General features: G+C 37.1%; 6 protein-coding genes across 7 annotated transcripts; 2 read left to right on the forward strand and 4 right to left on the reverse strand.

The window, feature by feature from the left end:
* The first annotated feature begins 135 nt into the window (after positions 1 to 135).
* LOC132196650 (ubiquinone biosynthesis monooxygenase COQ6, mitochondrial) lies at positions 136 to 27,164 on the forward strand. 2 transcript variants are annotated; one of them, XM_059619442.1, is made up of 10 exons: positions 136 to 280; positions 14,654 to 14,856; positions 14,940 to 15,130; positions 15,199 to 15,432; positions 23,743 to 23,850; positions 23,906 to 23,968; positions 24,031 to 24,138; positions 26,191 to 26,402; positions 26,596 to 26,711; positions 26,773 to 27,164. In XM_059619442.1, coding segments are annotated over exons 1-10 (1,434 nt in total). In that variant the 5' UTR covers positions 136 to 278; the 3' UTR covers positions 26,970 to 27,164. The 2 variants fall into 2 exon arrangements, with proteins under 2 accessions (XP_059475425.1, XP_059475426.1); XM_059619443.1 differs by lacking the exon at positions 136 to 280 and adding an exon at positions 14,320 to 14,473 and having other exon boundaries at positions 26,773 to 27,162.
* LOC132197350 (cuticle protein 19-like) lies at positions 4,283 to 5,200 on the reverse strand. Its single transcript, XM_059620596.1, has 3 exons — positions 5,116 to 5,200; positions 4,938 to 5,015; positions 4,283 to 4,595 (listed from the first exon to the last, which is right to left on the reverse strand). Exons 1-3 carry the CDS (start codon positions 5,128 to 5,130, stop codon positions 4,407 to 4,409), a joined length of 282 nt encoding a protein of 93 aa, XP_059476579.1. The 5' UTR covers positions 5,131 to 5,200; the 3' UTR covers positions 4,283 to 4,406.
* Positions 8,589 to 12,272, reverse strand: LOC132196736 (cytosolic phospholipase A2-like). Its single transcript, XM_059619577.1, has 16 exons — positions 12,001 to 12,272; positions 11,918 to 11,942; positions 11,784 to 11,865; positions 11,557 to 11,712; positions 11,335 to 11,456; positions 11,239 to 11,276; positions 11,047 to 11,185; positions 10,786 to 10,922; positions 10,576 to 10,723; positions 10,341 to 10,526; positions 10,145 to 10,282; positions 9,962 to 10,094; positions 9,596 to 9,901; positions 9,364 to 9,545; positions 9,116 to 9,308; positions 8,589 to 9,062 (listed from the first exon to the last, which is right to left on the reverse strand). The coding sequence occupies exons 1-16, from the start codon at positions 12,204 to 12,206 to the stop codon at positions 8,683 to 8,685; spliced, it is 2,571 nt and encodes an 856-aa protein (XP_059475560.1). The 5' UTR covers positions 12,207 to 12,272; the 3' UTR covers positions 8,589 to 8,682.
* LOC132197029 (uncharacterized) lies at positions 12,500 to 14,081 on the reverse strand. Its single transcript, XM_059620056.1, has 2 exons — positions 13,888 to 14,081; positions 12,500 to 13,775 (listed from the first exon to the last, which is right to left on the reverse strand). The coding sequence occupies exon 2, from the start codon at positions 13,766 to 13,768 to the stop codon at positions 12,917 to 12,919; it is 852 nt and encodes a 283-aa protein (XP_059476039.1). The 5' UTR covers positions 13,769 to 13,775; positions 13,888 to 14,081; the 3' UTR covers positions 12,500 to 12,916.
* On the reverse strand, positions 15,121 to 23,367 carry LOC132196649 (transient receptor potential channel pyrexia-like). The gene is made up of 9 exons (XM_059619441.1): positions 23,218 to 23,367; positions 21,109 to 21,539; positions 20,469 to 20,766; positions 20,327 to 20,422; positions 17,620 to 18,023; positions 16,999 to 17,387; positions 16,383 to 16,824; positions 16,092 to 16,326; positions 15,121 to 16,036 (listed from the first exon to the last, which is right to left on the reverse strand). The coding sequence occupies exons 1-9, from the start codon at positions 23,248 to 23,250 to the stop codon at positions 15,521 to 15,523; spliced, it is 2,844 nt and encodes a 947-aa protein (XP_059475424.1). The 5' UTR covers positions 23,251 to 23,367; the 3' UTR covers positions 15,121 to 15,520.
* LOC132196651 (uncharacterized) lies at positions 18,991 to 20,284 on the forward strand. Its single transcript, XM_059619444.1, has 2 exons — positions 18,991 to 19,329; positions 19,404 to 20,284. Exons 1-2 carry the CDS (start codon positions 19,104 to 19,106, stop codon positions 20,003 to 20,005), a joined length of 828 nt encoding a protein of 275 aa, XP_059475427.1. The 5' UTR covers positions 18,991 to 19,103; the 3' UTR covers positions 20,006 to 20,284.
* Positions 27,165 to 27,522: the final 358 nt, after the last annotated feature.

Genomic DNA, 27,522 nt, shown 5'->3' on the forward strand with positions numbered 1-27,522 from the left:
TTCCTTGTGCGCATGCCGCGCATACCAGCGTTGATTTGAAGAACATAATACACAAGGTCATTACAAGTACTATGACGTATAACAAGAACGTATGCTGTTTTAACCAGATGAAACTCAATACTACACAATGCTATACATAGTTCTGCAGTCGCGCTGCATCCGTTCATCTCCATGGATGGATCATGGCTCAGTGGATTTTTTAAGTTGATTGTGTGAATATGTTCTGAAGAAAATCAAATCAACGCCTGCAGGCAGATCACCTGTTCTACGACAATATAATGTAAGTCAATCGTTTTTTAATTAAGTAATCTAGAGCTTCATTCTGTTTTAAGAAAAAGCATTTAAATTAATTTCACTTGGAAAAGCTATAATTAATTTTAATCACTGTTAGTAAAACATTTACGTTTCAAAATAATGTAAATTAAAAATCATAATTTTTTATAATAACAAATTCATATTATTTCATTAATTTTAACATATTATTAGCATTTCAAATAGCTTTAAAATCCCAAATTTAAACAACATATAAATTTAAATATTAATATTATTGTTAAAATTAATTTTTGATTAAAATCAAATTGGACAAATAATTTAAAAAAATGTATTGTAATGGTGCTGTCAATTTTTGATGGCTGTTAAATTGTGTTAATTCTAATAAAATCTGATTTTAATTTTATAAATCTTAAAAGTAAAGTAAATAAATTTTTGCAATATATATGGCCACACTTTATACATATATATAATTATGTATGATTTTTAAGATATGTCCTTGGTCTGGCGAATCGACATTACAAGTGATGAGATTGAACTTGGCAAACGTTATTGTTCGGCAAAAGTGGCTGTCTTCTCGCCTTTACTCCAAATTGGCTGCGAATTCGATTTGCGCTCGGCGGCGTGTGTCCCCATCGAACCGGCAAGAAAGTGAATTTTCGCAGAGAGAGTTTATAGTCGGTGCAGTGAGAGAGCAATTTCGGCGCGGCAGCTACTTGAGCGTAAGAGGTCACATATTGAAGTTCTTGCACAGTCTATATGCAAACTAACACGCCAGATGGGTGCGTGGGGGTGCGGCCGAGAGCAGGGGTGTTTTTCGGATCGTGCGTGGATAAATGTGTTTGCCTCCTCGGGGCTGAAAATATTCGGCTAATATTCCCATCAACATGCAAATGCGAACAACCACTCGACGGCGACTCGAAGCGCGAAACTTGATTCGGCTAATCGCCCTGCCCGCGTGCGTTAAATATAGAGTGACTCCGGCTAATAGGCACACACACAATCTCACCCCTGATGATGCTCGACCACTGTTTGGCACGAGGGACATGATGTAATTAACAGATCTGGTGAGCCGTTAAGTGCTTGTGAATTATTCTACGGGAAATTAAAATAAAGACATAGCAAAATTTGAACGAAACAGTTTAGGGATAATAATGTTGCATTTTATTGTAATAATTATTTTTATTATACCATTTAATTATTTTGATTTTTCTAAACATAACAATATTGTTGATAGATTTCATTTAAATGAAATAAAACCCATGTTGCTTTAGCAATAGGAGAAATTTTCAAAAACGTGCTTTTGAAATGATTTTTTTTTCATAAATCAAGATCAGGATTTTAAAACTTTTTCGTATCAAAATTTATCAAATTTAGAATTATTGCAGATCTCGTGCAAAAATGGTACAGAATTGGTGCAGAACCGGTTCAGCATTTCTGCATCAGATCTACACCAGTTCTGCACCTTTTCGGAACTAGTTCTGAACCAGAGGGGTCTAATTAAATATGGAATGGTTCCACTTCTTTTCCAATGCTTAAACCCATTCCATTTCGTTGCCTTTTTCATAATCGCACATATTTTGCAGTCATTCCATTCCCAATTCATTGTCAATTTCCATTTTATTGGTTTATTGTATGAACCCGCAAGTATATAAATAATCCTAAACAACAACAAACCAGCTCTGCAAATTTAAAGGGCAAAATTGAAAATCTTCAGGAATTTTACCGTTCCTAAAACATTTTTGTTGAGAAATTATTAAAATATTTTTAAACTTAAGAATAGAAAATCATTCTTACTTCTTGCAGTGAAAAATATCTGTATTATAGGAAAAGAAAATTATGGCATTTTTTTAAACTAATTTATGAGCAGTTTCACCTTTTGAATTAGTAACGAAATTTAGAATTACTTATAATAATAATGAGAAACAAGACGTTAAAAGTCTTTATAAACTTAATTTTTAATATTCATTATTGCTAAATTAATTTTTTTTTACTCTGCGAGACGGTACTGGGTATATATTAAGCGTCTCTTTTTGGTGGATGAACATTTTCGGGTTTTGCCGCGCTGACTGAAAAAGAAAGTATAAGCTGGGACGGATTACTTAAGATGGGCAAAATACAATTCGCAGGAAGCCTTTGTGGCTGCTGGCAACTCCAATTATATCCACGTCCAAAGAAGATCTCGAGGGATTTGATTTATGTTCTATCAATGTGGACTTGCGCCAGCTCACTGAAAGTGTGTGCGCGTGGATTATTTCTGCTCGGAGGTATTAACCTAGGCAGCACAGAACACGCGGATTAGCCGCCGTGAGCAAATAACATATACGCGGCCGTAGGGACATTCGAGAGAGAGAAAGAGATGGAGAGACGAGCGCCAGCAGCTTATTAAAAGATTCCCCGTTTTATTGATTTGTCGGCACAGAGCAGCTGCTCATAAGAAAGCGATTAACACATTAACACTTTCGAAAAAAATAATAAAATCACAAATTCCTGCAACTAAACTTTCTACATATATAATGATGATTACTAGTTCAATATTATAATTTTTACTTTTAAATTTATTAATTCACTTAAGAAAACTAATATCTTAAAATAATCAAATCACTAGATTAATTACAATTTCAGAATTTCACACACAAAAATACTTTTTACTGAGGATATTTTAAGAACATAAAATCTTTCTTTATGTTATTAGCTTATGCGGTTTACTTGTACTAATTCTTCATGAGTGGATTTTTTTTAATTGTGAGAGAAAGTTTATATATGTGGGTTGGTGGTCAGCAAAACGTTATCGTCCCTTTTTTGTGTTCTTTTTTTTAAAGAATCAGCATCCTACAATGTTCATTATTTTGTAAATTCTGAGATGAAAGTGGAAAATAATGACCGCACACGCACGTCTCTGCGGCTCTCGAGTTTCGCAATTTGTTTTATATTTGTCGCACGAAAAGAGCACCCACTCCACTCGTCATCACTTTGTTGCGGCAATGGTCGACTGCAGAGTAGTTTTATTGGCGAGTCTCTCTCGTTATTGAGGTGCAAAGGGGCATGCAAATAAGGGTCCTCTGTCCGGCGTTTTGCGGCTGTGTTTCTCTTGCGGTCGCGCTTCAAATAATTGCTGTTGTCAGAACCGTTCCTTTGATCTTTTGGGGAAATTGTAGAAGAGCAGAAAAATCATGAGCTAGGAAGAGTTTGACATCAATTCTACAATGGAGATTTACGAAAGGACACGGAAACATCTTATATTTCCTGGAATTTTCAATTTTGAATCAATTTTTATAATACTTTATAGGAATTATGGATTTTTTTTTTTTTGTAAAATCACCAAAACATTTAAGTGATTCTTATAAAATCTACACTATTTCAGAATTTTATGGTTACAATTTGCACGGATCCTAAAATTTATTCACTTTATTGCTGAATTCGCAATAAATTGAGCTCTTTATTATCAGCTTTCTCACTTTCGCTAGAGTTTTGTATTAAATTTCTGTTCCATACCGCGGATGAGTGAAAGGGCGGTCGGCTGCATGTGTTTTATTTATAAGCCAACTAACTAAGCACCCTTGCCATCCGGTCCATTAGCGCTAATTGTTGTTGGTGAAGCGAGCCGGCTATCTGCCCCGCTTGGAAAAGGGCTGCGGCGCAAAGTGAAGGGTGGAAGTATGCGTGTCAAATGTCGCCACGCACATTAAATATTTACACTCGGACTTGCCGCCGAAATAATTACGCTCGTCTACCGCAGAAAACTTAAATTAGCATTAAAGTAGTTTTATAATTAATTAAGACAAAAACTGAATTTTAATCAAAGATTCTACCAATCCTGAGACTTGTTATGAGCTCGATTGCCTAGTATTTAGTTAAAACTTTTGTTCAAACTGTTATTCTAAACAAATAACAAACGCATGCACAGCCGTTTTATTTTAAATATTTTGAAATCTCCAGGATTCCTCTTCAAAAAAGTTAAATTTAATCTTAATTATTTTTTTATACGATCGTGAAAATGAAAGAGGGTGAGTTTTCTTAAAAAAACATTTATTTCCTAATTAGAAAAATCACAATAAAGTTCAAACTTAACATTTAGTCCGATGTCGTTAAACGATAGGAGGAGGTCGATTGGATCGGGATGAGGAACGATTTGATTAACCGTGGTGTCCGTGGATGGGCTGAGAGTCGACGGTGATCTTCACGTGGCGGGTGTTTTTGCCGTCAGCCTCGAGCACCTGATACTCGGAGTCGGTGTGGCCTCCGTCGCGGTGCTCGCTCTGCTGCTTGATGTCCTTGGTGTGCGAGTCGTGGACTCCATACTCAAACTTGTACTGAGGGTGCGCCTGAAATGTTTGTAGCAATATATTGATTAAAACTTAGAATAACTAAAATTTATTAACTGAAAATATTTAATTATATTTATTTCAACAAAAAATACGAACTTTAATTCTTATTTACAAGTAAAATTGAAGTATTATATACTTTTTAAAGTGAAAAAGAATAGCCTCGTCCTCATTAAATAAATCTTTATCGAGGACAAACCTATTCCAAACTCTAATTACTTTATTTAAAATTGTAAATCTCAAACTTTAATAAAAAAAATTTAAAAATTGAGCTTTTTTAATTTAAAACTGATTTCCATTTGCTGTTTTTTTTTTATTCGCCCTGATCTATGCAATACTCACATGGTAATCATCGTGTCCATGTCCATATCCTTCCTGGGCTGAAACGGCGGCCACCAGGACCACAAGGAGGACGACAACCTGCCGAAGTAAAATTTAAAGTTAAAACGATCCGCACGAGCGAGCAAAGCTTTCTATCTTTTGGCTCGGCAGCCAAAAGAGAGCAAATCGTGGTTTTCACCTTAAGTGCAGCCATGACTGTGTGTACTGGTAGCGAGTGTTGGTCGATCGAGAGAGGAATGATGCGGTGGTAGGAGCCATGCCGACTATTTATACGCCTGCCAGTCTTCAGCTCACCTCTCCTGCGGGCATCTCGCGAGAGAGGTGTGGTTGTCCGACAAAAAAAATGAACTAATAACTCCCTCTCACTTTGCATTTAAATGGCAATAAGACATACACGACGGAGAGAGGAAGGAAGTCGGTGAAAACCGCTTTTTATCGCAGAAAAAGTGATTCGACGGGTGCTGTTTCAAAAATAGATTGCCTGTATAATATCGGCGTGACTGCCGAGGCGTTCGCTGACAATTAAAAATTTATTAATCTGCGCGGTAACTAGCACCAGTCGTGCCTCATGACGACGAAGACGAGCGCAGTTAACAATGAGAGAAATTTATATAATTAGTTCATGTGTGTGATTTCTTGTTTTCTCTGCTCACGTCGCGTTGATATATCACATCTGCCTTCGGATGGTACAAGAAAGAAAGTGAAATCAACCACATTTTGTATTATTATTTTCTTGCTTCATTTGGTTATTGCCACCGCCACACACATTTGGGACCTTTATTGTTCAGTATCATTGTTGGCTCTACATAATGAGCTGGCCTGGTTGGTTTACAAAAAAAATGTAACAGTAGCACTGGCTAAATTGCCTCACTTTCGCCGGCAGCGCAGGAGTCATTCCGTTCAAAGTAATTAATTTTTTTTTAGTTTTAAAATTAAAAAGACTTTTTTTATCATTTCCATGGACCAGCTATATTTTTTAATGCCAATTTTTTGCACAAATCTTAATAAAATCCAAATTTTAATAAAATTGCATACTAATTTTAGTTAGGATTTGGAAAAATTTAAAGTAAATTTTTTCAATTTACATATTTAAAACTTCTCACTTACTGAATGGTAAATTACACGGTATTTCATATCAATAAAATTTAAAAAAAAAATCACTGAATTCACTCTGGGATTTTTATTATAATAGTTAAATTTTAATTCATCATTTATTTTTTTAAATGATTTACGTATAATTTTCTATCACATTGTACTCCCCAATTGTCAATTATCATGAGGGACCATATCATTGCACAAGATGCACTCGATCCTAAAAACGTGACTTTCGAAAATTTGAAACTAAATTACATAGCGCCCGTCCAGCAAAGTCATCGTCATATAATGTATGCAGTTGATCAACGTAAATGTTTATCAACACATGGCCTGATGAAAGCGACACATATTATCCGCCCTGTAAAGTCAAACAGCAGCACTGAGCGGAAACGTGTGCTAAAATTTAACTGCGAAATCACAAGCAAAATATAAAAAGACATAAAAATTTGACCCAAAGCAGCGAAATCTCGCTCTCGGCGCTTCACGTGATCCAAAAAAGTGAATTGGCCAAAGGGTTAAAAGGGTCATTCCCACGGAAGCGAGATGCTTTTGATATCACTCGATCATTCCGCACGATCAGACGCCGCCGGTCAGATGGTAAAAGTTATTATTCCATTGGAAGCCAATCAGCTGCTGGGCTAGGCCTCATGGCATAAACTATATTAATCACAGGCTTAATGAACTCTCGCGAGGAAAACGTGACTGCATAAAATGCTCACAGAAAAACGGTTGTCGACACCTCTGAGGAGGAGAAATTGTGATTTGGCTGCAAATGCTTGCGGGGGTATATAAACTACACCAAATAGGATGACTTGTTACCAAGCAGAAAAAAGCTGGCGACTTGGGTGCCTGCATTTCCCGTGTAATTTGTTTTATGCAACAATACATATTCTCTTGATAGAAAATAGTTATTATTCCCTGCAAACAATCTCAGAAAGCTCAATTTAAATATCAATAATCGCCATTTTACTTTTTGAGCTTGTAGGTGATTTCGAATTGATTTTGGGAAAATTTGGTAAACTCGGAAAGTTCCGTTCAAATATAAATTTATTATTTATAAACAACGCATAAAGAAAATTCAAATATTTTAATTTTTAGGTAAGTTGACGAGAATGGCTACAACCATAACAAGTTAAATACCACAAGCTAAAAAAAAATTAATAAAATTATTAACAAAAAAGAGTCATAGATGGAGAATCAAATCAACCGTATATAAGTTTGCTGATTTTAAATGCCAATGAACCAGTTGAGCGTTAAAATATATAAAATGAAAGGATGTAATATATACATTTTTAACTGCTAAAATTTAAACTTTAAAAAGTTACTCCGGCTAAGCAAGAAGTCGTAAAAATCGAAATTACCGCTCAGTTTACTGCTTGATAAATACATTTGGTAATTTTTGCTCCATCAATCCCCAGTTGATAACTTATTTCTACTTTCAAATTCGCGAACGGAGGTCAGTTCAGACATTTTTCTTGCTAATTTAAGCGGCCGCAATTTCTTCTTCTGATCAACCGCGAAATTTATCTGCTTCTTTATTTCGTCCGCTGCGTCACGCACGTTAAATTTCATCAAATCGTGCAGCTGATTGAACTGTTCGGCAGTATATTGGAATTTAAATTTTGAGTAGGGTTTGCTGGGGTCCTCAAATATAGAGAAATTGGCAAAGCATTTTTCACTTTGAAACCTTCTTGGTACACCTACATGATAACTAATATGAACTAATTTAATTTTGTTTACATTCATAAATTGTATTAAAATTTTTTACGGGGTTTTTTTTAATCCAAGACGTAATTTGTCTTTTTTGGCCCGTTCGGAGTTCCCTTTATCTCAAACACAACATAAGGTTCAGGCACATCAACTTTTGTTGATTTTCATATTAACTCAAATTATCTTAATTGAAAATGTGATGAATTTTGCCCATGTCATGCATCCATCCATTGGTAATATTTTTTCCGTCAACCACAGTTACTGTGAGTATTGTGGCGGATCGAGAAGGATTTACCTATATATTTCAATGTATTAAGCGATGATAAGAATAAAAAGCAATTACAAATATAGTAATATTCTTGCCTCGTACTGGACAGAATGGAAACTGCAAGAAAACAAATAATCACAAATAATATATAATTCCTCATTAAGATTATCATAATTATTTGAATTCTCACTTTACTTAAACCTTACTTAAATGTCAGTAATAGGCGGTTAATAACTGCCGGTTATGCAGAAAATGAGCTAAACTTATTGTTATTTTTTTCTAGAAATTTTGATAGATTCAAGAAAACGTAGACAATATCTTTTGACGTCAACTATCTAAAAAGAATATTTCTTCAAATATTATCCTAAAATGGAGATTTGAATGACCGCATTTAACCACGCTTTCTTTAGCTCTTTCTTACTCTCCATTATGCTAATTACTGCATTGTTAAGCTAGTTTTATTGTTTAAAATAAAAATAAGAGAGTGATAATTTCTAATCCTAATATTTATTTTAAAATTATTTAACTAAGCATAATTAATTTTTTTTCTATACATTTATTGAAAACTTAATCAATAGTCAGATACAAAATAAACATTTTATTGCTTACACAGTTCCTTAAAATTTAAATTATATTAAACAATTTGAATGGGAAATTTAAATTAGTAATGAACTACTTTTCTGCAGTTTCATTATTCTTTTTGGAAGGGAGTTTAGTTCCCTTTACACCAGGCAAAATTTTTTTGATTGGATCTAGTTTGAAAACGCTAGGAATTTCTTCTTCCTCGCGCTCTCGCCCAATCGACCCGCCAGCGCTAAACTCTTCAGTTGATGACGTTTGCGATTGCAATTTTTTCTTTCTATCAATCGCGGCTTTAATTTGCATTTTAATCTCTTCCGATGCGAGGCGCACGTTGAATTCCATCAGATCGTGCAGTCGATTGAACTGCTCAGAGGTATAGTGGAAGTTTGTTGTTGAGTATGGATCAGACGGATCTTCAAAAATTGAAAAGTCGGCGTACTTGTCCTCGCTTTTATTTTCCCTAGGCACATCTATAAAATTTATAAATTTATTTTAAACAGCAAGCACTTTTTTTAATTTTTACCTGGTGCTTTGAAATGTCTGAACTGCTTGTTGCACAAGACAAAGTGCAGGATTGTGGGGCAGTTGGGGTCCTGTAGGTCTTCAAAAACGTAAAATTCACGCATCTCCTCTTTTTCGTAAAATTCTGCCAGATGCATTATCGGCGGAAAGGGCAGCTGGTTTAGTTTGGCCCATTGTTCGGAACACTTGAGCTCCTAAATTATTTAATTTTTAATGAAGCAATAACAAAAATAGTAGTCAGGAATGAACCTCAAATGGAGGCGCATCATCCTTATCGCGATGAGTGAAATCAAAACTCAAGTACAATTCAACACCACGTTGCGGTCTTAGAAGCGCTGGAAAGGGGATGTTGAAATTCAGTCCTGCGTCCACCATCAGCATCTTTTTGGCCGAGTATTCAGTGTGATAGTAAAATCCCTTAAAGTCTCTCGCTGCATTTATTAATGTTTAATCAATGTATTAAAAGCAAAATTAATATTACTATCTTGTGGAGTTGGTGGTGAGACGGGGGAAACTGGAATAGTGGCCTGCGGCTTCAAACCCCTCAGAGGGTTGAAAACTAGGCCGGCGCGAGATTTGCGTCTATCCAGCAGTTTGCTGTCCGCGAGCAGGGATTTCAATATTCTCTTGAAAAACCCAAAAAAACTACCCTTCCTTTTCTTTTCTTTGTTTACCACGCGCGCCGTGTCCAGCTGGATGCCTTCTTCGTCGTCATCAAAAACCTCGTCAGTCTCGTCTGAATCGGTACTGTACTCACTGTCACTATCATCAGCAAACAGCTCAGACTCTTTTAAGTAATAAAATTTGTGGTAAACTGAATTTCAAATTAATAAAATAGGATATATACCGTTGACAAAGCCATCTATCTCTATTTCGCAATCTTTTCTCCCGGAATCGAACGTGGACACCGTCTTTTCCAGGTCACCCCAAGAGGTGAAAAATCGCTTGATCAAAATGCAAAAACCACTACCCCAGACTCCCTAAATTTTTATTTAGCTTAACATTCTTACTTCAAAAAAATTTATTCTACCTGAAGGAAGTGGAGCGGCACCTCAGGAAAACGCCGTATAATTTTTCCTACGTAGAACTTATTTCCAAAGTCCTGCGTTTTCATAAAAGTGCCGTACTTTGGAATTCCTATCTCGTAAGGACTGAACTCCACCCAGTCCTTGGAATTTATAAGTTAATATTAATGGAGAATTATAAAATTAATATTAACTCCTTGCCTGGTAAACGTTTGCCTGAACGTTATTCAACACGTTGAGGCACGTGTAAAGCGGCATAGGTACTTTTCCATCAGCAAGAACTTCTTTTTGGCTTGAGAGCAGTAAATATTTCCTGTCTTTTAAAATTGTGTCCCCAATAATGTGTCCAAACAAATCAGTGAGAGACACTGGTTGTCCTGATTTGGCCTATAAGTGGGATTGGATTTTTTTTATATTATTCAACCGTCATTCGCACCTTTTCTCGCAATTGCCAAAGGTAACCAACAGCCCCTTTTGTCAGAATCCAAAGCCACCTTTGGTTGACTACCTCTCTCAGTTCCTCTTTGAAACTGCTTGGTGCTTTTTCAGGGAAGTCAGGATGCGAGTATAGGAACGAGAGGTACCTGTTAAATATTTTTTCAATAAAAAAAAAATTGTTCTAGAGTGATTCAAATTTTGCAAATACCAAGTAGAGCCAGAAAGGCCAGCGGCATAGGCAACGCAATCTAAAATCCCCAAGTCGTGCAGGGCAGAAAAAACTCCACTTAAACCAACCATTGCTCTGAATCCACCTCCAGAACCCAACAACCCTATTACGGGAACCTGCTCGTTCAAAAAAAATATTGACTATAAGATTTAAAAAATAAAATCCTGAAAATTAATAAAATATTAATTATGAGAGAAATTCGCCGTGAATATCCTCCACTCTATTCGATAATCTATTTGCCTCTTTAGAGGTCATCGGCCCATTTTCGTCACCAAGCAGTTTGCGCATTGCCATGTACACGCGCTCCCTTCTTTGTTGAAGAAACTGTTTTTCGTCGTCGCACAAAGCCAAATTGTAACGCAAGTCTGGCCCAGATGAGCTGGAAAGCTGAATATTAATTTTTTTCTTTTAATTAAAATCTGATATAAGTACTCCAGATCCTTGCGGATTGACAAATTGACCACAGAACCCTATAATGTTAACGTAAATTTATTTTCAAAAATAAATTTATTTTATAAATTATGTTACGTTTTCAAAATTTGCTCTTAAAAACTGTTCCTCTCCATACACCAGATCAAGATGATTTAAATCAACTTTGTACGTTCCAATTTTGTCGTCAATCAGGTCGTCATATTCCGACAATCCAACCACTAAAAATTGCATCAATTACAAAAAAATATGCATAGGAAAACCCCATTATGATGCAAAGCAGGTTGCATATAGACATTTTCTAAATGCTTTTATGCTTACACAGACAAAACTCGCGGTCGCTTGTGTCCTCCGGAAGCAAGAACTTGAATTGCTTATTCCAAACAGGAAATTTCGAATCAGAAATGCATTTTGTTTTTTTGTAGCGATTAGGAGTTCCCGTCAATCTCAATGTGACGTAAGGATCAGGTGTGTCAACTGCACATTTAGTTAAGGTGTATTATTGAAGAGAATCAGGTTATGATTTATTAATTTTGTTTAAATTGAACCTATGTCATGCAGTTTCCCATTGGTGATATTTGTTCCATTCAAAACAGTGACAGTGAGGATGACGCATTTTGACTGGTCAGCCTTATGAAAAATATTTAATGCCAATTTTATGCAATTAGTATAAGTGACGTACCGAAAATAGCTGAGGCGGATTGAAACTGTTAAGAGTGCAGCGATCATTTTTATTGTTATTTAAAAAAAACTTTTGTTGCATACTTATCAATTTCCCAAATCGAGCTGGTGACGCGACTCCGAATCGCGGGATGCTGCAAACATTTCTCGGCCGCCTCTTTAACTGCTTTGTGGACGCTGGGATACATTTGGGCCATTAAATCTGCCTGTGAAACCCTGTTGGGCATTAGTGTGGACGAAGACATTGACAAAATTTGTCCATCGACGGTGTTTTCTTCTTCAGTCGACATCGTGCACAGACTCGTTGCAAGCCTTGCATAAAGTATAAGTTCAGTTTGCCAATCCGTAAGTGGCGGAAGTTTATGACCAAGAAAAATATTATGGTTATGCGTTTTATTGATAACGCATATCTTATTTCCGTTACCAATTACATTGACCCTAAATACAATAACAAGAAAAGCCGCAAACTGTACACTACGTTTCTTTCTATCAGATCATCTCTTTGTTGGATTTGAGTGAAACAATTTTTTATGGAAGAGGGGGTTGTTAAATAAACAATTATGAAAGAATATTTTAAATTCTATCATTTATTCAGTTCAAATTTTAATGACTCACCAAATTTGGCAAAAAAAGACTTTAAAAACAGAGGTCAACAATTTTAAGCTTATTTGCTAAGCTTTCAAAAAAAAAAATAATAATAATAAATACTGAAGTTCAGTTTCCAAAAGTTTGAATCAAACTTAATATCCGCACAATTAATTATATTTTCAGATTCATTATTATAAACTGAACCAAGCATTTCATTAACCAAAACTCACAAAGAAAAGTAATTCAAAAAATTTTAATCTGCAAAACGTCTAAAACAAGTAAAATAATTTAATGAATTTACAAATTGTGCTTTACGTATTATCATTTATATAAAATCAGCCTTTGGTATTAATAGTGCAATTCTCTGTGTGTACTTTATCGTCAGAATAAGTTATGTGCAAAAGTTCATATTTTAGAGTCCATCATGCAGCAGTGCCACATAATTTTCGACCGATTTGCAGCCGCCAGGCACATAATCGAGTCCGACTTCGGTGATCTGCGCCAGCAAATAGCCCATCTGCTTCTCGGTAAGGTCCATCCTAGTGAGTGTCTTGGCCGAAGCGCTGATGCACATTTTCAAAGTGTCTAAAGAAATTGGTCTGAACATGATGGCTGAACAGCGGTTGAAATACGAGCAGACCTTCTGGTTTTTGTCATTGATGTACTTGGTGTACTCGTCCTCGCTTTTGAACGAGTGCGAAATCAGGTCGCGAACATTTTCAGAGCTGGTCTCTCGGAACAGCTGAGCTCCAATCACAACTTTGGCTTTGATCTTGAATTGTAAACAAATGTTATCGACGGCCTTGACAAAGCGCCAGAGGTCGACGCTCGAGATGTCTGCATTGTCCACGGTGACCAGGGCAAATCCATTTTTCACCCGGCACAGATTGGACTTGAGCGTTCTGTGCAGTTCTTGGGACTGCGAGAGGTCCTCTAAATTTTGTTGAATTACACTGGTGATGACCCGCTGCTGCGAGAAGTTCTGCCGAATGAGGGACAGGGCCAGCGTCTTCCCGACGCCCACTCCTCCAAACAAAACAATCACGTCCGCACCATAGCCTGATGGAACTTCATTGAGCTTTTTTACCAGCGCGTTCAGTGCCTCTGTTTGGCCAAAGATGTTGATGTTGAGGTCGAATTTGAGCATAGGCATGTTGAGGTCACCGTCCAAGTCTCGCAGATTTTGGTCGTAGTACCAGTAACCTCCATAACTGGCAACCAAAGCCATGCCGGCTTGCACGAGAAGTGGTATGGCGGGCAGCATTTTTGTGCTGAAATAGATAATGTAATTAATAAATTATTTTGTATAATTTTCCAATAAGAAAGGTGCGAGTAATATTATGGAAGGGAACAAATAACAATGAAAAAGACCTATGCATGTACCTATTATCAATTGAAATTTAAAGTATTTTCAACATCTTCTTCACGACATCCGTTGCACTTCGTACTTTCAAGTAATTTTTATCTTTCGGCTTCTGTTATAATCCATTTTTTTATCATCTTATAACTATTATTTGGCCTCTTAATTAAATTGCTATAAATTAAAACCGGCCGTCGATGTTTATTTCTCCTGTGGAGCCACACCTACTTTTTACCCTTCAGATTGCAGAAATGCCAACTTGGCAAAACTTGAAAATTAAACCAGTAATATATCATTGCAGAAGTAAATGAATTTGAAAAAATCTAGCTAAAAAAATTAATTATAACAACAACATTAATTAAATTTAAAGAATTTTTACATTTTCTGAAGATTATAACAGTAATTCAATTTTAAATTATCTTGCCATAGTTGGCATCTTTTTCCTTCACTCAGATGTGAAAAGAGAAGAAAAACAAAACATTAACATACTTTTATGTAATTAAACTTAAAACTCCAAGTTTAACAGCAGATAATTAAGTACATATTTCATAATTTAATTGATAAATTTTCGTCCATTCGATCAATACATATATATATTTTTGTGTAAAGGTTCGTATATAATTATTAGTTTCAATTATATTTAAAATTTATAAAAGTAAGATGAACACAAAAATTTAAATGCAAAAAGTATCAAATATCAAACTAATTAAACGGATAATTTAATTTTTATTTTGTTAACAGATAAATCAATTCTTATAAATTGAAGATTTAAATATTAAATTTTTTCAGGACGACTGACAGCTTGGCCTGTAAAATGCTTGTTCGTTGTTGGCGACTGAATTTCCTTGGAAAAATTACCACAACCGGACCAAAGAGATGTGGATTTTGCAGTGCAGCTACAAAAAAACCCGAGGAAAACGTGCAAAATAGCAACTATGACATTGTCATTGCTGGTGGTGGAATGGTTGGAACGACCATGGCTTGTTCATTAGGTATGCAATTTTTTGTTTTGCAAACGAAATTAAAATATATATTTTTTTACACTTTAATCACTAATTATTGGTTAAACTTCCAGCTCATAATTCTATGCTCAAAGACAAAAATATACTTCTATTAGAGGCAGGACCTGCTAAAGAATACCAAATCTCACCAAAATACAGCAATAGAGTTTCTGCGTTGAGTGAAGCCACCAGAGGTTTGATGTTGGAAATTGGAGCTTGGTCATTGATTGAATCTGCCAGATTTTGTCCAGTCAAAAAAATGCAGGCAAATTAAAATTTATTCGCTTAGTAAATCAACTAATATATAATGTATTGATTGCCCTCAACTTTTAGGTTTGGGAGGCAAGTTCCGAGGCTGTTCTGAACTTCAACAATCCTCAGCTGGACGATCCAATAGCCTACATCGTCGAAAATGACGTCTTGATGGGAGCAGTAACGCAAAGAGTTACTGACAGCTCAGCCACTGTCAAATATGGGGCAAAAATCGAGTCCTGTAATTTGGATGAGTTGTCTGGAAGACCCACCGTCACTCTTTCATCAGGAGAAAAAATCACCTGCAGCCTTTTGGTGAGTACCTTTCAAAATGCTTATATATTGTGAATTGAAAATGCATTATATTTATAAGTTTAAAATTTCTCTGATATTCATCTAAACTTTAAATGGAAGAACTTAGGTCCGGAACCACAGTTCCATTCGCACTATTAGGTATTGACAATTGCCTCTTATTGTTAACCAATTCTTGGCGCAAATTTTCAATCTGGTTGGCCAGATTAGTTATCCTTTGCGATAAGCTGCCCTCTGCGGTGATACTTTGCTCCGATTTGTGCATGAGGACGCCTAGCTGGATTTGGATTTGCTCCAACAGACTCGTGTCGATTCGAGAGTGGTGTGCGGAAGTGGTGCTGTACTGGGAAACATTCCTATTATTCCTCATCATGGTGTCTTTATTTCTTTTTCTGGGACTCCTCGTTGCCACCAAGCGGTAGCACCCTTCGATCAAATCCTTTGGAATTCTCGCCTCGCGGGGATCGTTGGGTCGAATGTAAAAGGCCCACCTGTAGTTAGAAGCAACCAACAGGGCGTTTTGGTGGCAGAAGGTGAGAATTCCGCCTGGGATGATTTTCAAAAGTTTGGAAAAGAGCAGCGATTCAATGTGCGAAACTAGTTCTGCCTATCAAAGAAATTTTATTAGTTTTTTTTTTTACAATTTTTTTTTAGCAAATTACTTGTCGAACTAATCTGTCCAGTCCAGCTGATCTTTGCAGCCCTTGAATGTCACTGACAGCCAGACCGACGAGCAAATTCATGAGAACCACAGCTGCCAGCAGGACGAAAATGAAGAAGAGCATGTGGAGGGTGCCCTCGTAAATAATTGGGTATTCTTTGGTGAAGAACATGTCCTCGTACTCAAACTCTCCAATCATCATCACCACAGTCTTCAGCAAACCAAGTGGCACAGTCCTAATATTAAATTCAAAATTTGTTTAAAAAATAATTTGTAAAATTAGAATTTTTACTTAAAAGCTGGATAGTGCGGAAACAGAAGGGTGAAGCTCAGCGCAAAGGCTATCAAAAGACAGCAGTAGGCGAGAAGGAACTTGACAAAGTTGGCCGCCACAGTTGTCAGCATCTGGATGTAAAGTCCAAACATGGGAAATCTGCCGACCAGCATCATCAACTCGAGCCATGTGAAGAAAATTCCAAGGGCTGCGATGTGGTGTTGCCAGGAGGAGGTCAGTCGGGGCTTCTCCAGCCACAGAGCTTCCACGCACGCAAAAACAGTGCCAATGATGAGCCACTGGAGCCAATTCTCCCAACGCCTCATGTAGTGGAACTTTGCGTGTGCCATTTGGAAAATCTCCTTGAGCACCAAGATGATGTTGAATACCAGCAGAAAGTAGCCCAAAATGGTTACATACACTGGCAGCTCGCTGAGTTTTCGAATCTTTATCTCCCTCCCTGCAAACAAAATATTAAAAATAATTATAGATTTAAAAAAGTTGAATTGAATGAGAAAATTTTTTAATAACATGACAAGCAAAAATATATTTTCTTAATTTTTGCTCTTAAATTTCGGTGGAATTTTAAAACCGGAATTAAAAATTTTGGACCAAATTCAAGTTAATAACGAACCTAATTGAGCTCTGGTGTTGTTAATTGGCGGCTCGAGGTAGACGGACATGACAAAGCTGGTGTGCAGAGCCACAAAAAGAGCGTGGAACAAAAGGCTGATCAGGAAAAACTTTCTGATGTGCTTCCACTTGAGGAAGAGGAACGTTTGGCACAAAGGGTGTTGCAGCAGGTGTCTTTGACCTGACTCGACAAACGAGAGCAGCAGTTCCGCCTCTCCATGGCAAGTTCTCGGCACCAGGACCCTGAAATCCAGCTTCAGGGTGCAGTCGACGTCACCCAGTTCATGTTCGTGGAGAGAAATGCTCGCGTCAAGACGCTCGGTGAAGCGTTGCAAGGCGTCTGGTGTTCTTCGTACCATAAAACTCAGGGCTGAGACTCCTCCTTTTGTTCTGCGAAATTTTATATACAAAATTTTACATTTTGCTAAAAATCACATCTTGAGATATTCTTTATTATAATACATTGATTAGAAATTCTTTGAAAAATTATTTATTCTAATTAAATGAATCAAAAAAACAATAATTCAATTTTTAATTTTTACTTTTTACTATATTGCAAATGAATTATTTTGTATTTAAATTTAGCCTTTTTTGCAAGTTTCGTTTCAATTTTTTTTTTTACCTTGCCGTAACATGCCCACCGTGTGTGATGAGCAGTTCGACGCAGGGTGAGAATTCGCTGAGTGCTGCGATGTGCAGCGGCGTGTAGCCGTAAGCGTCGGCGCGGTTGACGTCGGCGCCGTGCTCGACGAGCAGCCGCACACACTCGCAGGACCGCGACCCTTTGACGATGGCGCTGTGCAGGGGCGTCCGACCGCCCGTGTCCTCGCTGTTGGGGTCGGCTCCGCGTTGGAGGAGCAGCTCGAGCGTCTCAGCCGACTGCGCGAGCGCCGCCAAATGCGCCGGCGTTTGTCCTCTGGCGTTGCGTGCGTGCGGACTGGCGCCGGCGTCCAGCAGCATTCGGGCGCAGTCGGCGTTTCCGTCCTCAGCCGCCAAGTGCAGAGACGTTGCTCTCTCTTGACCTACCTATCAAAAAAATACATAATTCATAAGTCAATACAAATTTAAATTTTAGCTCAAAGGGTTTAAATTAAATAAACCTGCAATGAACCAAGCTGAGCCTATTTTTGCAAAAACTAGAGTCACTTTAAAAATAAATAAAAAAATTTAAAATTTAAAAACAAAAACTGAAAAAAAATGAATTTTAAACTTGAGTTCAGAAGATATTTAATTTTTCTTAATTAAAATTCAATAGCATTTTTAAAAACTATTTTATTTTTAATGAAATGATTTCTCTAATTGAAAGAGAGGAAAAAATCATCCTTAAAATTACAAAAATTTTAAATAAAAAAATTTGCAGGTATAATAAAATCCGATAAAATCTAATTGCTTATAAAAATATGTATAATAATGTAACGCGAAATTCTTATGATTATTAAAATTTAGATTTATTAGTAGAAACTTAACGTGTAAATCAGTTCATAAATATTGAAAATTAGATCAATTTTACACGTTTTTCACCAAACACTCTAATTTTATGATAGAGAGAGCCTCTCTCATCTTTATGCAACAAGAGTTATTTTGCGTAATTTTGATTGATGATTTTCAATATATTTTTCTTTTACATCAATAATAAATTTCCCGATTTTTGCGAGAGAAAACAGAAAACATCCAAGACGCCGTAATTATTTTTTTTAATAAAAACAAACGCCCACTGCCCTTGACGAAGTTTTTTCGTGATCTTCCATCGCGCCCTCGAGAGGCGTCTGTTCTCGTAACTTCTCTTTTTTTCTCACGTCAAAACGAGATCTCCCTTGAAGGGAGTTAACTCAGGAGCTAATTTTCGAAACCAAAGTAACCGAACGTTCTTTGTTTGAATGGTTTTTAATTACAATTATCAATAAATTTATTAATTTTAGCTTAAATTGGTCAATTTAAAACTCACAAGGCAGTTTCAGCGAGAACTAAGACAATAGTTTCTTACTCTCCACTGTGCTCCTTTGTGTACTCCCCATACGGCCCCCTGCCCGACAACAGAAACACGCGCGTTGGAAAAATACGTCCGGCTTTTTAAATCGCCGAACTTTTTGACGGAAATTCGCAGCCATGGCACGGAGCTGTGGTGTGAGCCACTGCAGAAACAACAAGGTCAAGCACCCAAATAAGCGATTCTTCCGCATCCCCCGCGTCATCTCCCACCGCGGCACGCAGGACGAGCTTCTGACCACCCGCAGACGAATGGCATGGATCACCGTTCTCACCCGCACAAGGAACGATCTCACCCAAAAGAGGCTGGACAACACTGACATTTGCGAGGATCACTTCGTTTCAGGTAAATATTCGCGATATTACTGCAATTTTCAATCAGAACGTGTAACTGACGTCGCGAATTTTTCAAAATTACAGGCAAACCGGCCCATTTCAAAAAGGTCTGTGACGTGGATTGGGCTCCGAGCGTCCGGCTTTTCAACAACCCTGACGACGAAAAGAAGACGTCGATAATTGGAGAGAAGCTGCTGACCCAGCTGGAGCAAAGGGTCAAGGCCCTGACGGAGAATAACAAAGGTGTCGACTCTGAGGAAAATGTAGACAAGGAGGAGGAGGACGAAAATTATTTGCGAGACACAGAGACAGACGAAGAAGGGCTGAATTCCTCAGGAGACAAGGAAATGCCCTTGGAGGAAAAGCACGAGAATCAACTTGGTCTCGACAAAGAGGTCATCAAGGAGAACAAGGAGGTGGTGCCGGACAGTACCTGCCCGGACCCGGAGGAGAACGACGAGAATCGTCCTGATGCTATTAGCAAGATGGAAGTGGAGAAGGTCGAAACCAACTCAGACAACACCTTCAAGGAACCGTTGCCCTTGAAGAAGCAAAAGAAGGTGGTGCAGACCAAGAAAAAGCAAAGCAGCAGGTCGTCCGAACGAAACAGAGTTTGGAGCAACTTCTTCAAAAACACAATTTTCTGTTTGGACCTCGAGATCACCAGCACGGTGGACTTCGACTGAAGAATCATTAGTTTTTAATTTTCATAAGAATTTATTGCGAAGACTGTGAGAATAGAAATTAATGCATTTCCCTCTGGTTGTTACAACAACTTGTCACGTTTCTTCCTTTTTTTTTACCTTTACTCTACAATTACGTAACACTCATCCAAGAGCAATTTGTGAATCTATTATAAATAACATATTTCTGAAGATGTTTATATAAATATTTGATTTATACAGTTCTGATAAGTATTATTAAGTATTATATGACTTTGATTAATAAATATTTGATAAGATTCAAATAAATCGAATGTGCCTTTGTAAATATAATAAAAATCTAACCTGAACTCGAACATCCGCTCCACTGTGTAGGAGCAGCCGCATGCATTCCGCAGCCCCAAGAGCTGCTGCCAGGTGCAGAGGCGTTTCTGTAAACAACTGCAAAAAACATTGATTTTAAATTAAAAGCCTTTTCGCTATATACTTGGGGTGTGTTGGGGGAGGCGCCCGCTTCAAGAAGCAACTGGACGCACTCGGGGCTGCTGGCCTGCACGGCCAAGTGGAGGGCACTTCGGTTTGTGTTGTGACCTGAGAGGCCCGCGTTCGGACTTGCACCGGCTTCCAAGAGGAGTTTGACGCTGGCAGGACTCGGGGCACCGGCGGCGCAGTGGAGAGGGGTCGCTTTGCGGCCACTGTCCCACGCGGACGCATTCGCACCTGATTTCAAAAGGTGGGACACGCAGTCGTCAGCACCCGCACAACAGGCCAAATGCAGAGGCGTCCTTAAAAAAAAAACATTTTATTAACACAGATTTTACTCTCGGTCATTTGTTAAAAAAAAAAACTCAATACACAAAGAAGGAAATAATTTAAAAATTTCAATTTTTTGTTTATAAAAAAAAACATTCATGTGAAATAAATTCTTGATAAAAATAAGTATATATTGCAAAATAATTTAAAAATTTTTTTTTAAATAATTAAAATTAAAAATTTAATTTTGTATTTAATAAGGTAATTTCTTTAAATCCCCTTTTTTTTATATCAATCCAATTCTCACTTTTTAACCACATAAATTACAAATTAAATTAACAGCAAAATTTTTTTGTCGTTAAAAAATGCCCAACCTTCCTTTGGTGTCACAAGCTGCTGGGGAGGCGCCCTCGGCTAACAATCTGTGGGTCAGTGCGGTGAGGCCGTGCCAGGCGGCCATCAGCAGGGTCGTGTGGGCCACTGGCGAGTTGATGCCGTTGAGCATCACCAGTTCGACCAGTTTCTTCTCCTCGCCTCGATTGGCCAAGTCCCAAAGTCCTTCGGCCATGGCGCGCAGCTCGCGGGCCACCTCGTTGGCCGACCACACTCCGTCGCGTCCGGTGACCTCGACCGGTGCCCTCGACGGCTTTCGCTGGCGCGTCTCGTCTTCGAAGCGCGTCGACAGGTAGTCGTTGGTCAAAACGTCTTCGGCAGTCTCAGCACTCGCCTCTGATGAAATGCTGCCGCCGCTAGCGATGACCCATTCGTGCAGAGACTGTGCCGATCCTGCTGGACGATCATCGATCTAAAAATAAAAGTTTAATTCCGTGAATCATAGATGAACAACTTCTTAATTTTTTCTCGCTAAGAAACTTTATTTATCGATTAAAAAAGATAAAATTATAATGTAATTGAAGCTGTTCGATTCTGAAATCAATAATATTGATAATAATATTTCATTCCATTATTTCTAGATTTTATTCATGGAAATAAATCATGTTGATTTAATTGAAAAAAGGCAGTTCACAAAATTTATTGAGGAACTGCAATTTCAACTAACGTGTGAATAACCCTCCAAAAAAAATCTTCTAAAAATCAAAAGATTGAGTTACAATAATAGGAAAAGATTTCTGGCCTATTTGAAAAAGACTGGGTTCTTGTAGATCGTGCAATTGGGTTTGTGCAAAAAATTAAAATTTCCAATTTTTTGAAATTTTTTTTGGACAAGTTTTTCACATTGGCTTCTATAAAAGCTAATTTATTCTTTTCATATTTTTCCCACTTTTTTGCCATTTATTTTTTTTTTCTTTTTTTAACAAAATTGAAATAAAATTTAAGATGTAGCAAGAATAATTAGACTTTCACATTCCTTATAATGTGCTTGGTTCACACTTCTGCTCGTATTATTTTTTGTTATCACTGCGATTGACATTTGACACATCCCCATCAACATGAAATTTCCCTTTCGTTGACATGCGTCTTCCTGGTGCAAGTGGCCATCAATTGAGTTGGCGTTTTGGAGCCGACCAAGAAAGCCCGTTAAAATTAAGTGTCGTATTAAGCGACCGTAAAGGCCAAAAGGCCTCTCATCTCGACACCATCTCGCCGTCAATTTTTTGACGGAAAAAACGGACGAATTCTTGGCTCGGGCCCAAAAACGCACAAACTCCAAGAGAGTTTAGATAAATATGATGAACACGGCGAGAAATTTCCAGCACCCTAGCTTTTGTTTATTATTTCAAAAGTGCTGCTGCTCATTGTTTACAGCGAGTGGCATTTGAACGCACGAGATTTATGCCGTGGACTGCCCTGATCTCTCACAAACAAAAATACCCTATTACTGTCTCGTTAGGATTCAATAGTCTTATTCAGATGTATTTTTGGCGTTCGCGGAAATGGTGATGACCAATTTAAGGAAATAATTATAAAGCCACCGAATTGATTACAGAAATTTTCAAAATAGGCAAGTTTAAGTTTTTTTGTCCTCTTCGTATGTTTTCAAATAAATATAATTACTCTATGTTTTGTGGGTTTTTACATTCCGTTATTTTTTTACTCTAAACAATTTTTTTCTTTCTAGACTAAATCACTTTCCTAAATTTTTTTAAATCTCATTAGGAATTTATTACATTAAATCCATCAATAATAAATATGAAAATTATTACTCTTTTAGTCATAAAAATTAATCTTGTACTAAATATTATAGCGATTTCTCAACTAAAACTGACACTGGAAGGACAAATCTTGGTCAAATGAGGCCCTAGTTTTTACTTGATTTCCTTTTTATTACTGTCGAAATTATTTTTGGTTCTTATCATTGTTAAAAACATTAACATTATACCGATGATCCAGTTAATTTTTAATTTGTGATCATAAAAAAGTAAGCAAGCTTGTCATTTTCATTTATGTCGTGAATATTTATACAAAAAAATTAACTTTTTTCTTTCAAAAAATGTGCTAAAACAAAACTATTGTGAACTCACGCCTGAAAATACTTCGTCTGCGTTGTCAGCCATCTGGTCCCGAGTCCACCCTATTCATTCCTCTGAACTCACAAGTAGCTTTATCTTCAAGTCTCTGGAGTAGAAACAGGCAGGCCGCGTCCGCTGTTCCTCAATTGCCGCGGCGCTCCTCTCCACGGAGCCGCCACTTTTTTCCCTCGTCCGATGATTTTTCCCCGCCAGCAGGTTCTCGCCGATCCAAAAATAACCCACTTCCAATTTATTAAACATTTGTCACGTTTGTATTTACGAAATCTAATTAGCGGGTGCTCGATGGCTGTTAAGTTTAGCATTGCCACTTCCTATCTAGACACACCAGGAGCAACCAATTAGGGCAGTTGCCAAAAATTCGTTTTTGCGGAGTTTTACGCTTGCAAATCTTAAAAGGCTGCCTTCAGATTTTTTGAAAGTAATATTAAATAAAAACTCCGTTTAAAAAAAAAGCTGGAGCAAAATTTAAAAACAAATATAATTAATATTTTAAATCAAAATTTTTTATGATTTCAGATTGGAGCTGATGGCGCTGGATCTCAAGTGAGGAAAGCAATTGGTGGAAAATATCTCTCATGGAATTACGATTTCATGGGTGTTGTTGCAACGTTAAAACTATCAGAGGTGAGATTGAATTTTTTTAACGATTTATTTTAATGGGTCTCTAATTTGTCACCAGCCAACAAGCAATGTGGTGGCCTGGCAGAGGTTTCTCCCCACCGGTCCCATCGCTCTTCTTCCGGTGAGTACTTCTTCAATATGAGTTATTTTAGTTCCAATAAAAAAATATAACGATTTTCTCAGCTGAACGGTGAAATGAGTTCACTTGTGTGGTCCCTGCCGAATGAAAAAGCAAAGCACGTCCTGTCGCTGCCAAGCGAGTCTTTCGTCGACGCTGTCAATGAAGCTTTTGTAAGTTCATCTTCGATATTGTGTTATTTTTAAGGAGTATCGCAGACGGCCCTGATTTATTACATGAGTTTTTTTTTGTTCAAATATAATTATATAATAATCATACCCTGTGATGCGCGCTTGCTCAACGCGCTTGCGCTCCCTCGGCAAGACCAAAGCCATAAAGGTGACCAAAGCATGTCGTAACTTGTTCAAACTTGTCCTAGGTGGCGTTGAACAAGTTTGATCGGAAAATCATGAAAATTAAAATTTTTGCCATAATTATCTCACCCCCAAGATTTTGGTTTCAAAATTATTTTAATCTTCTAAAACATAAAAATTACAAAGTTTCTGCTAGGACCTGAAAGAACCATAAAACGAGTGAAGGGACTTAAATTTTTTTAGAACATTCCACGCAATTTAAATGCGGCCACGATTTGTCGTGTAAAGTGGCATGGAGCATTTTGGCGGCCTCATTTCGTGCGGTCTGAACCTCGCAAGTGCCCATAGAATCTGCATGGAGTGTCACGCGACGGTCCCCACTGGACCTCACAGTGTGTGCAGGCTAATGAGTAAAACGGGCCCATCAGTGCGTCTTCTGCGCCAGCGCCCACCATGAATCTTCCCTGATCTAAAGCCACTGTGAAGCGCCTCCCACGACCCGCCCAAGGGCGATGACTAACTTGAGGGGCAATGCGACTGCACTTTTTAAAAACAAATTAAAAAAATTATCAAAAATCCTTTCAATTTTATAAATCATAAATTAAGTAAATAATTAAAACTAGAATGAGTTGGAGGATTTATTATGATGCCTTGAAATCAAGAATATTAATTTTGCATTCCGTTTTAAAAGCGTATTTTATTTTGAAATAGGCGAATTTTACTGGACTAGGCCAAGACATGATGTCTCTCATCAGCCTCTTTTGCTCTTAATTGCATCAGACAAGGTTCTGTCATTATTTTCAATTTTTATTTTAAAACTTTTCTTCAATTTCATAAAACATAATTTATTGTGAAAAGCTAAACCGGTTTTAGTTATTTTATATTTGAGATTTATAGAAATAAATTTGATCCATCAAATTACGCAGTAAATCTTGTAAATCCAACGTCAATCTCTAATTTCCGACTGCGCTCACTTCAAACAACACCTTTTATACCATGATGAACAAAATTTTGGTTGAAATTTTTAAATCTTTTTAAGCAAATAACTGATAACTAAAATTATTTTCGAGAAAATGTTGCAAATATCTATTCCTAAACTAAGGAGGATTGAAAAATAAGTGTAAACAGTAAACGCGACCACGATTTGCGAGTATGAATTGCTAGGAAAAGAATTTGATATTAACAACATGTGTGTGGTCTCCGCATCACAGGTGCCCATATCCGTTGAACACTTGTCTGTGGAATCCGTGCGTTGCTTACCTCTGACCTCCGAAGGAAAATCTGATGGAAACAATGTCAGTGGTATCTAGCAGGGGAAGTGGCGTGCGGTGGAAGCTCTCAAGTGAGAAACACCCAGCTGGGGTTGACCCAGTAATCTGAGTTGCACATATGACTGCATCACGCTTTTTTAAATTAATTTTAATTTACAAATCCATTTTAATTTTTAATATTATTCGATTTCTGAAGTGTATTAAAAATATATATGGTGAAATTTAAAGTCTCGATGGGTTTTGTGAATTGTTTATTGTTTAAGAAAAACAGTTTATATCCTGCTCTACATAACTGCAATGAATCCTGCTGCAGCCATAATTCATGAGATGTGAAATCATTTTGACAAGAATTATGTGGTACAAAAATCAATATTTTTTAAAATCAAATTTCTTTCAAAGTAACAATTTTCCGTGAAAAATAATTTAAAAAAAAATATTGATTTTTGTACCACATAATTCTTGTCAAAATGATTTCACAGCAACCAAAGCCGAAACATGTAGAGCAGGATATTGTTTTTCTTAAATCACCATGAATCAACCCTCAATCCTGAAATTCTACTACAAAAATAGCTTGAATATGAAACTTCAAAAATAATTTTATTTATGGACTATGTGACAATTATAAAATTAATTTTTTTAGTGGAAGCAGCACAAGCAAGACCCGTTGGTGGTGGACGCGACACGCACCGTCGGCAGAGCCCTCGCCTCCCTCCTGCCCTTCTCGTCCTCGAGCCCAGGGTCGCAGCAAATGCAGCCGTCGATCGCGTCCGAAGAAGTGGGCAGCAGGGCTGCTTTTCCTTTGGGATTCGGACACGCTACTTACTACGTGAAACATGGAGCAGCACTTATTGGGTAAATAATGAATTTGATTATTGTTTGAAAAATAAGTTAAGCGTAAAAAATAATCACCAATGAAAAAATAATAAATATTAATTTCAGTTTTGATTTTTTTTTTTATACTTTAATCCATTATGACAATGTTTCTCATTTTAGTCATTTTCGTATTTTTATTGATATTTTTTTTCTAATTCCCATTGAATTGCAGAGATGCCGCCCACAGAATCCACCCTCTAGCCGGTCAGGGTGTGAACCTTGGCTTTGGAGACGTCAAGTGCCTGACGGAAATTCTGGCCACCAGCGCTCAAAATGGAACAGCACTCGGTAATAAAATAATCATTTTTCTGTCTTTGAATTTTGCAATAATTATTATTTTAATTATCAGGACAACTGAAACCATTGTTGGACTACGAGAAGGAGCGGCAACGACACAATCTGCCCCTGATGTTTGGGGTGGACGGAATGCACCGCCTGTACACAACCAACAATGTGGTCGCTGCCCTCGCCAGGGGAGTTGGGGTTACAGTTGTGGAGGCTCTCACACCATTGAAAGGTCTTTTCTCAAAATATGCTGCGAGTTAGATATTTGTTTTGGAGTTAGGAGGAGATTCAATAAATCTGTTGAGCTTTTGAAATATTATGGGCTTCATAATTTCTGACACTTACATAATCTCATTTGATAAATTCAATCAGGGACTTGTTATGAAATGAAAGATTTTGATTTTTATTAATTTTTATGCATTTTTATTTTCATTATGTACCATAATAATTAAATAATGTGGAAATCAAAGTCATATCTTTTTATTATTTCATCCTGGACGATCTTTGATCAGAGAAAGAATTTTCCTGATTTTCCGCTTTTTAAACAATTTTTTCTTTTAACCATTTTTGTTGCTTTTTGTCATGTTAAGTCGCGTTTATTCATGCTATGGTAGTGTGGATATAATTTAATGCGTGTCCCTTTTCTTTCTTTTTATATGAATGCATGAGTGAGTGAGTGTGATGCTCGCAATTAGTCGATGAATATGAGAATGAATGCATTATTACACAATTCAATTATTATACCATAATGCAGTGAAATCACAGCCTAAGATAGTCTCTGAAATATATACACTGTTACAATTTTTGCAATTAT

Source organism: Neocloeon triangulifer, unplaced genomic scaffold (assembly GCF_031216515.1).
Source record: "Neocloeon triangulifer isolate White Clay Creek 2 clone unplaced genomic scaffold, ASM3121651v1 ptg000012l, whole genome shotgun sequence".
NCBI classification, from domain to species: Eukaryota; Metazoa; Arthropoda; class Insecta; order Ephemeroptera; family Baetidae; genus Neocloeon; species Neocloeon triangulifer.

Excerpts from the sequence above, each read along its gene's own strand:
- LOC132196650 (XM_059619442.1), top strand. Across the intron at positions 23,851-23,905 it reads CAACGTTAAAACTATCAGAG|CCAACAAGCAATGTGGTGGC; the intron begins GTGAGATTGAAT and ends ATTTGTCACCAG. Across the intron at positions 23,969-24,030 it reads GTCCCATCGCTCTTCTTCCG|CTGAACGGTGAAATGAGTTC; the intron begins GTGAGTACTTCT and ends CGATTTTCTCAG.
- LOC132197350 (XM_059620596.1), bottom strand. Across the intron at positions 4,596-4,937 it reads ATGGACACGATGATTACCAT|GCGCACCCTCAGTACAAGTT; the intron begins GTGAGTATTGCA and ends CAAACATTTCAG.
- LOC132196651 (XM_059619444.1), top strand. The coding sequence starts at position 19,104 with ATGGCACGGAGCTGTGGTGTGAGCCACTGCAGAAACAACAAGGTCAAG. Across the intron at positions 19,330-19,403 it reads CGAGGATCACTTCGTTTCAG|GCAAACCGGCCCATTTCAAA; the intron begins GTAAATATTCGC and ends TCAAAATTACAG.
- LOC132196649 (XM_059619441.1), bottom strand. The coding sequence starts at position 23,250 with ATGGCTGACAACGCAGACGAAGTATTTTCAGGC. Across the intron at positions 20,767-21,108 it reads GCTTGTGACACCAAAGGAAG|GACGCCTCTGCATTTGGCCT; the intron begins GTTGGGCATTTT and ends TTTTTTTTTAAG. Across the intron at positions 17,388-17,619 it reads GGTGGGCATGTTACGGCAAG|AACAAAAGGAGGAGTCTCAG; the intron begins GTAAAAAAAAAA and ends AAAATTTCGCAG.
- LOC132196736 (XM_059619577.1), bottom strand. The coding sequence starts at position 12,206 with ATGTCGACTGAAGAAGAAAACACCGTCGATGGACAAATTTTGTCAATG. Across the intron at positions 11,713-11,783 it reads TGGGAAACTGCATGACATAG|TTGACACACCTGATCCTTAC; the intron begins GTTCAATTTAAA and ends CTAAATGTGCAG. Across the intron at positions 10,283-10,340 it reads TTCAGGCAAACGTTTACCAG|GACTGGGTGGAGTTCAGTCC; the intron begins GCAAGGAGTTAA and ends ATAAATTCCAAG.
- LOC132197029 (XM_059620056.1), bottom strand. The coding sequence starts at position 13,768 with ATGCTGCCCGCCATACCACTTCTCGTGCAAGCCGGCATGGCTTTGGTT.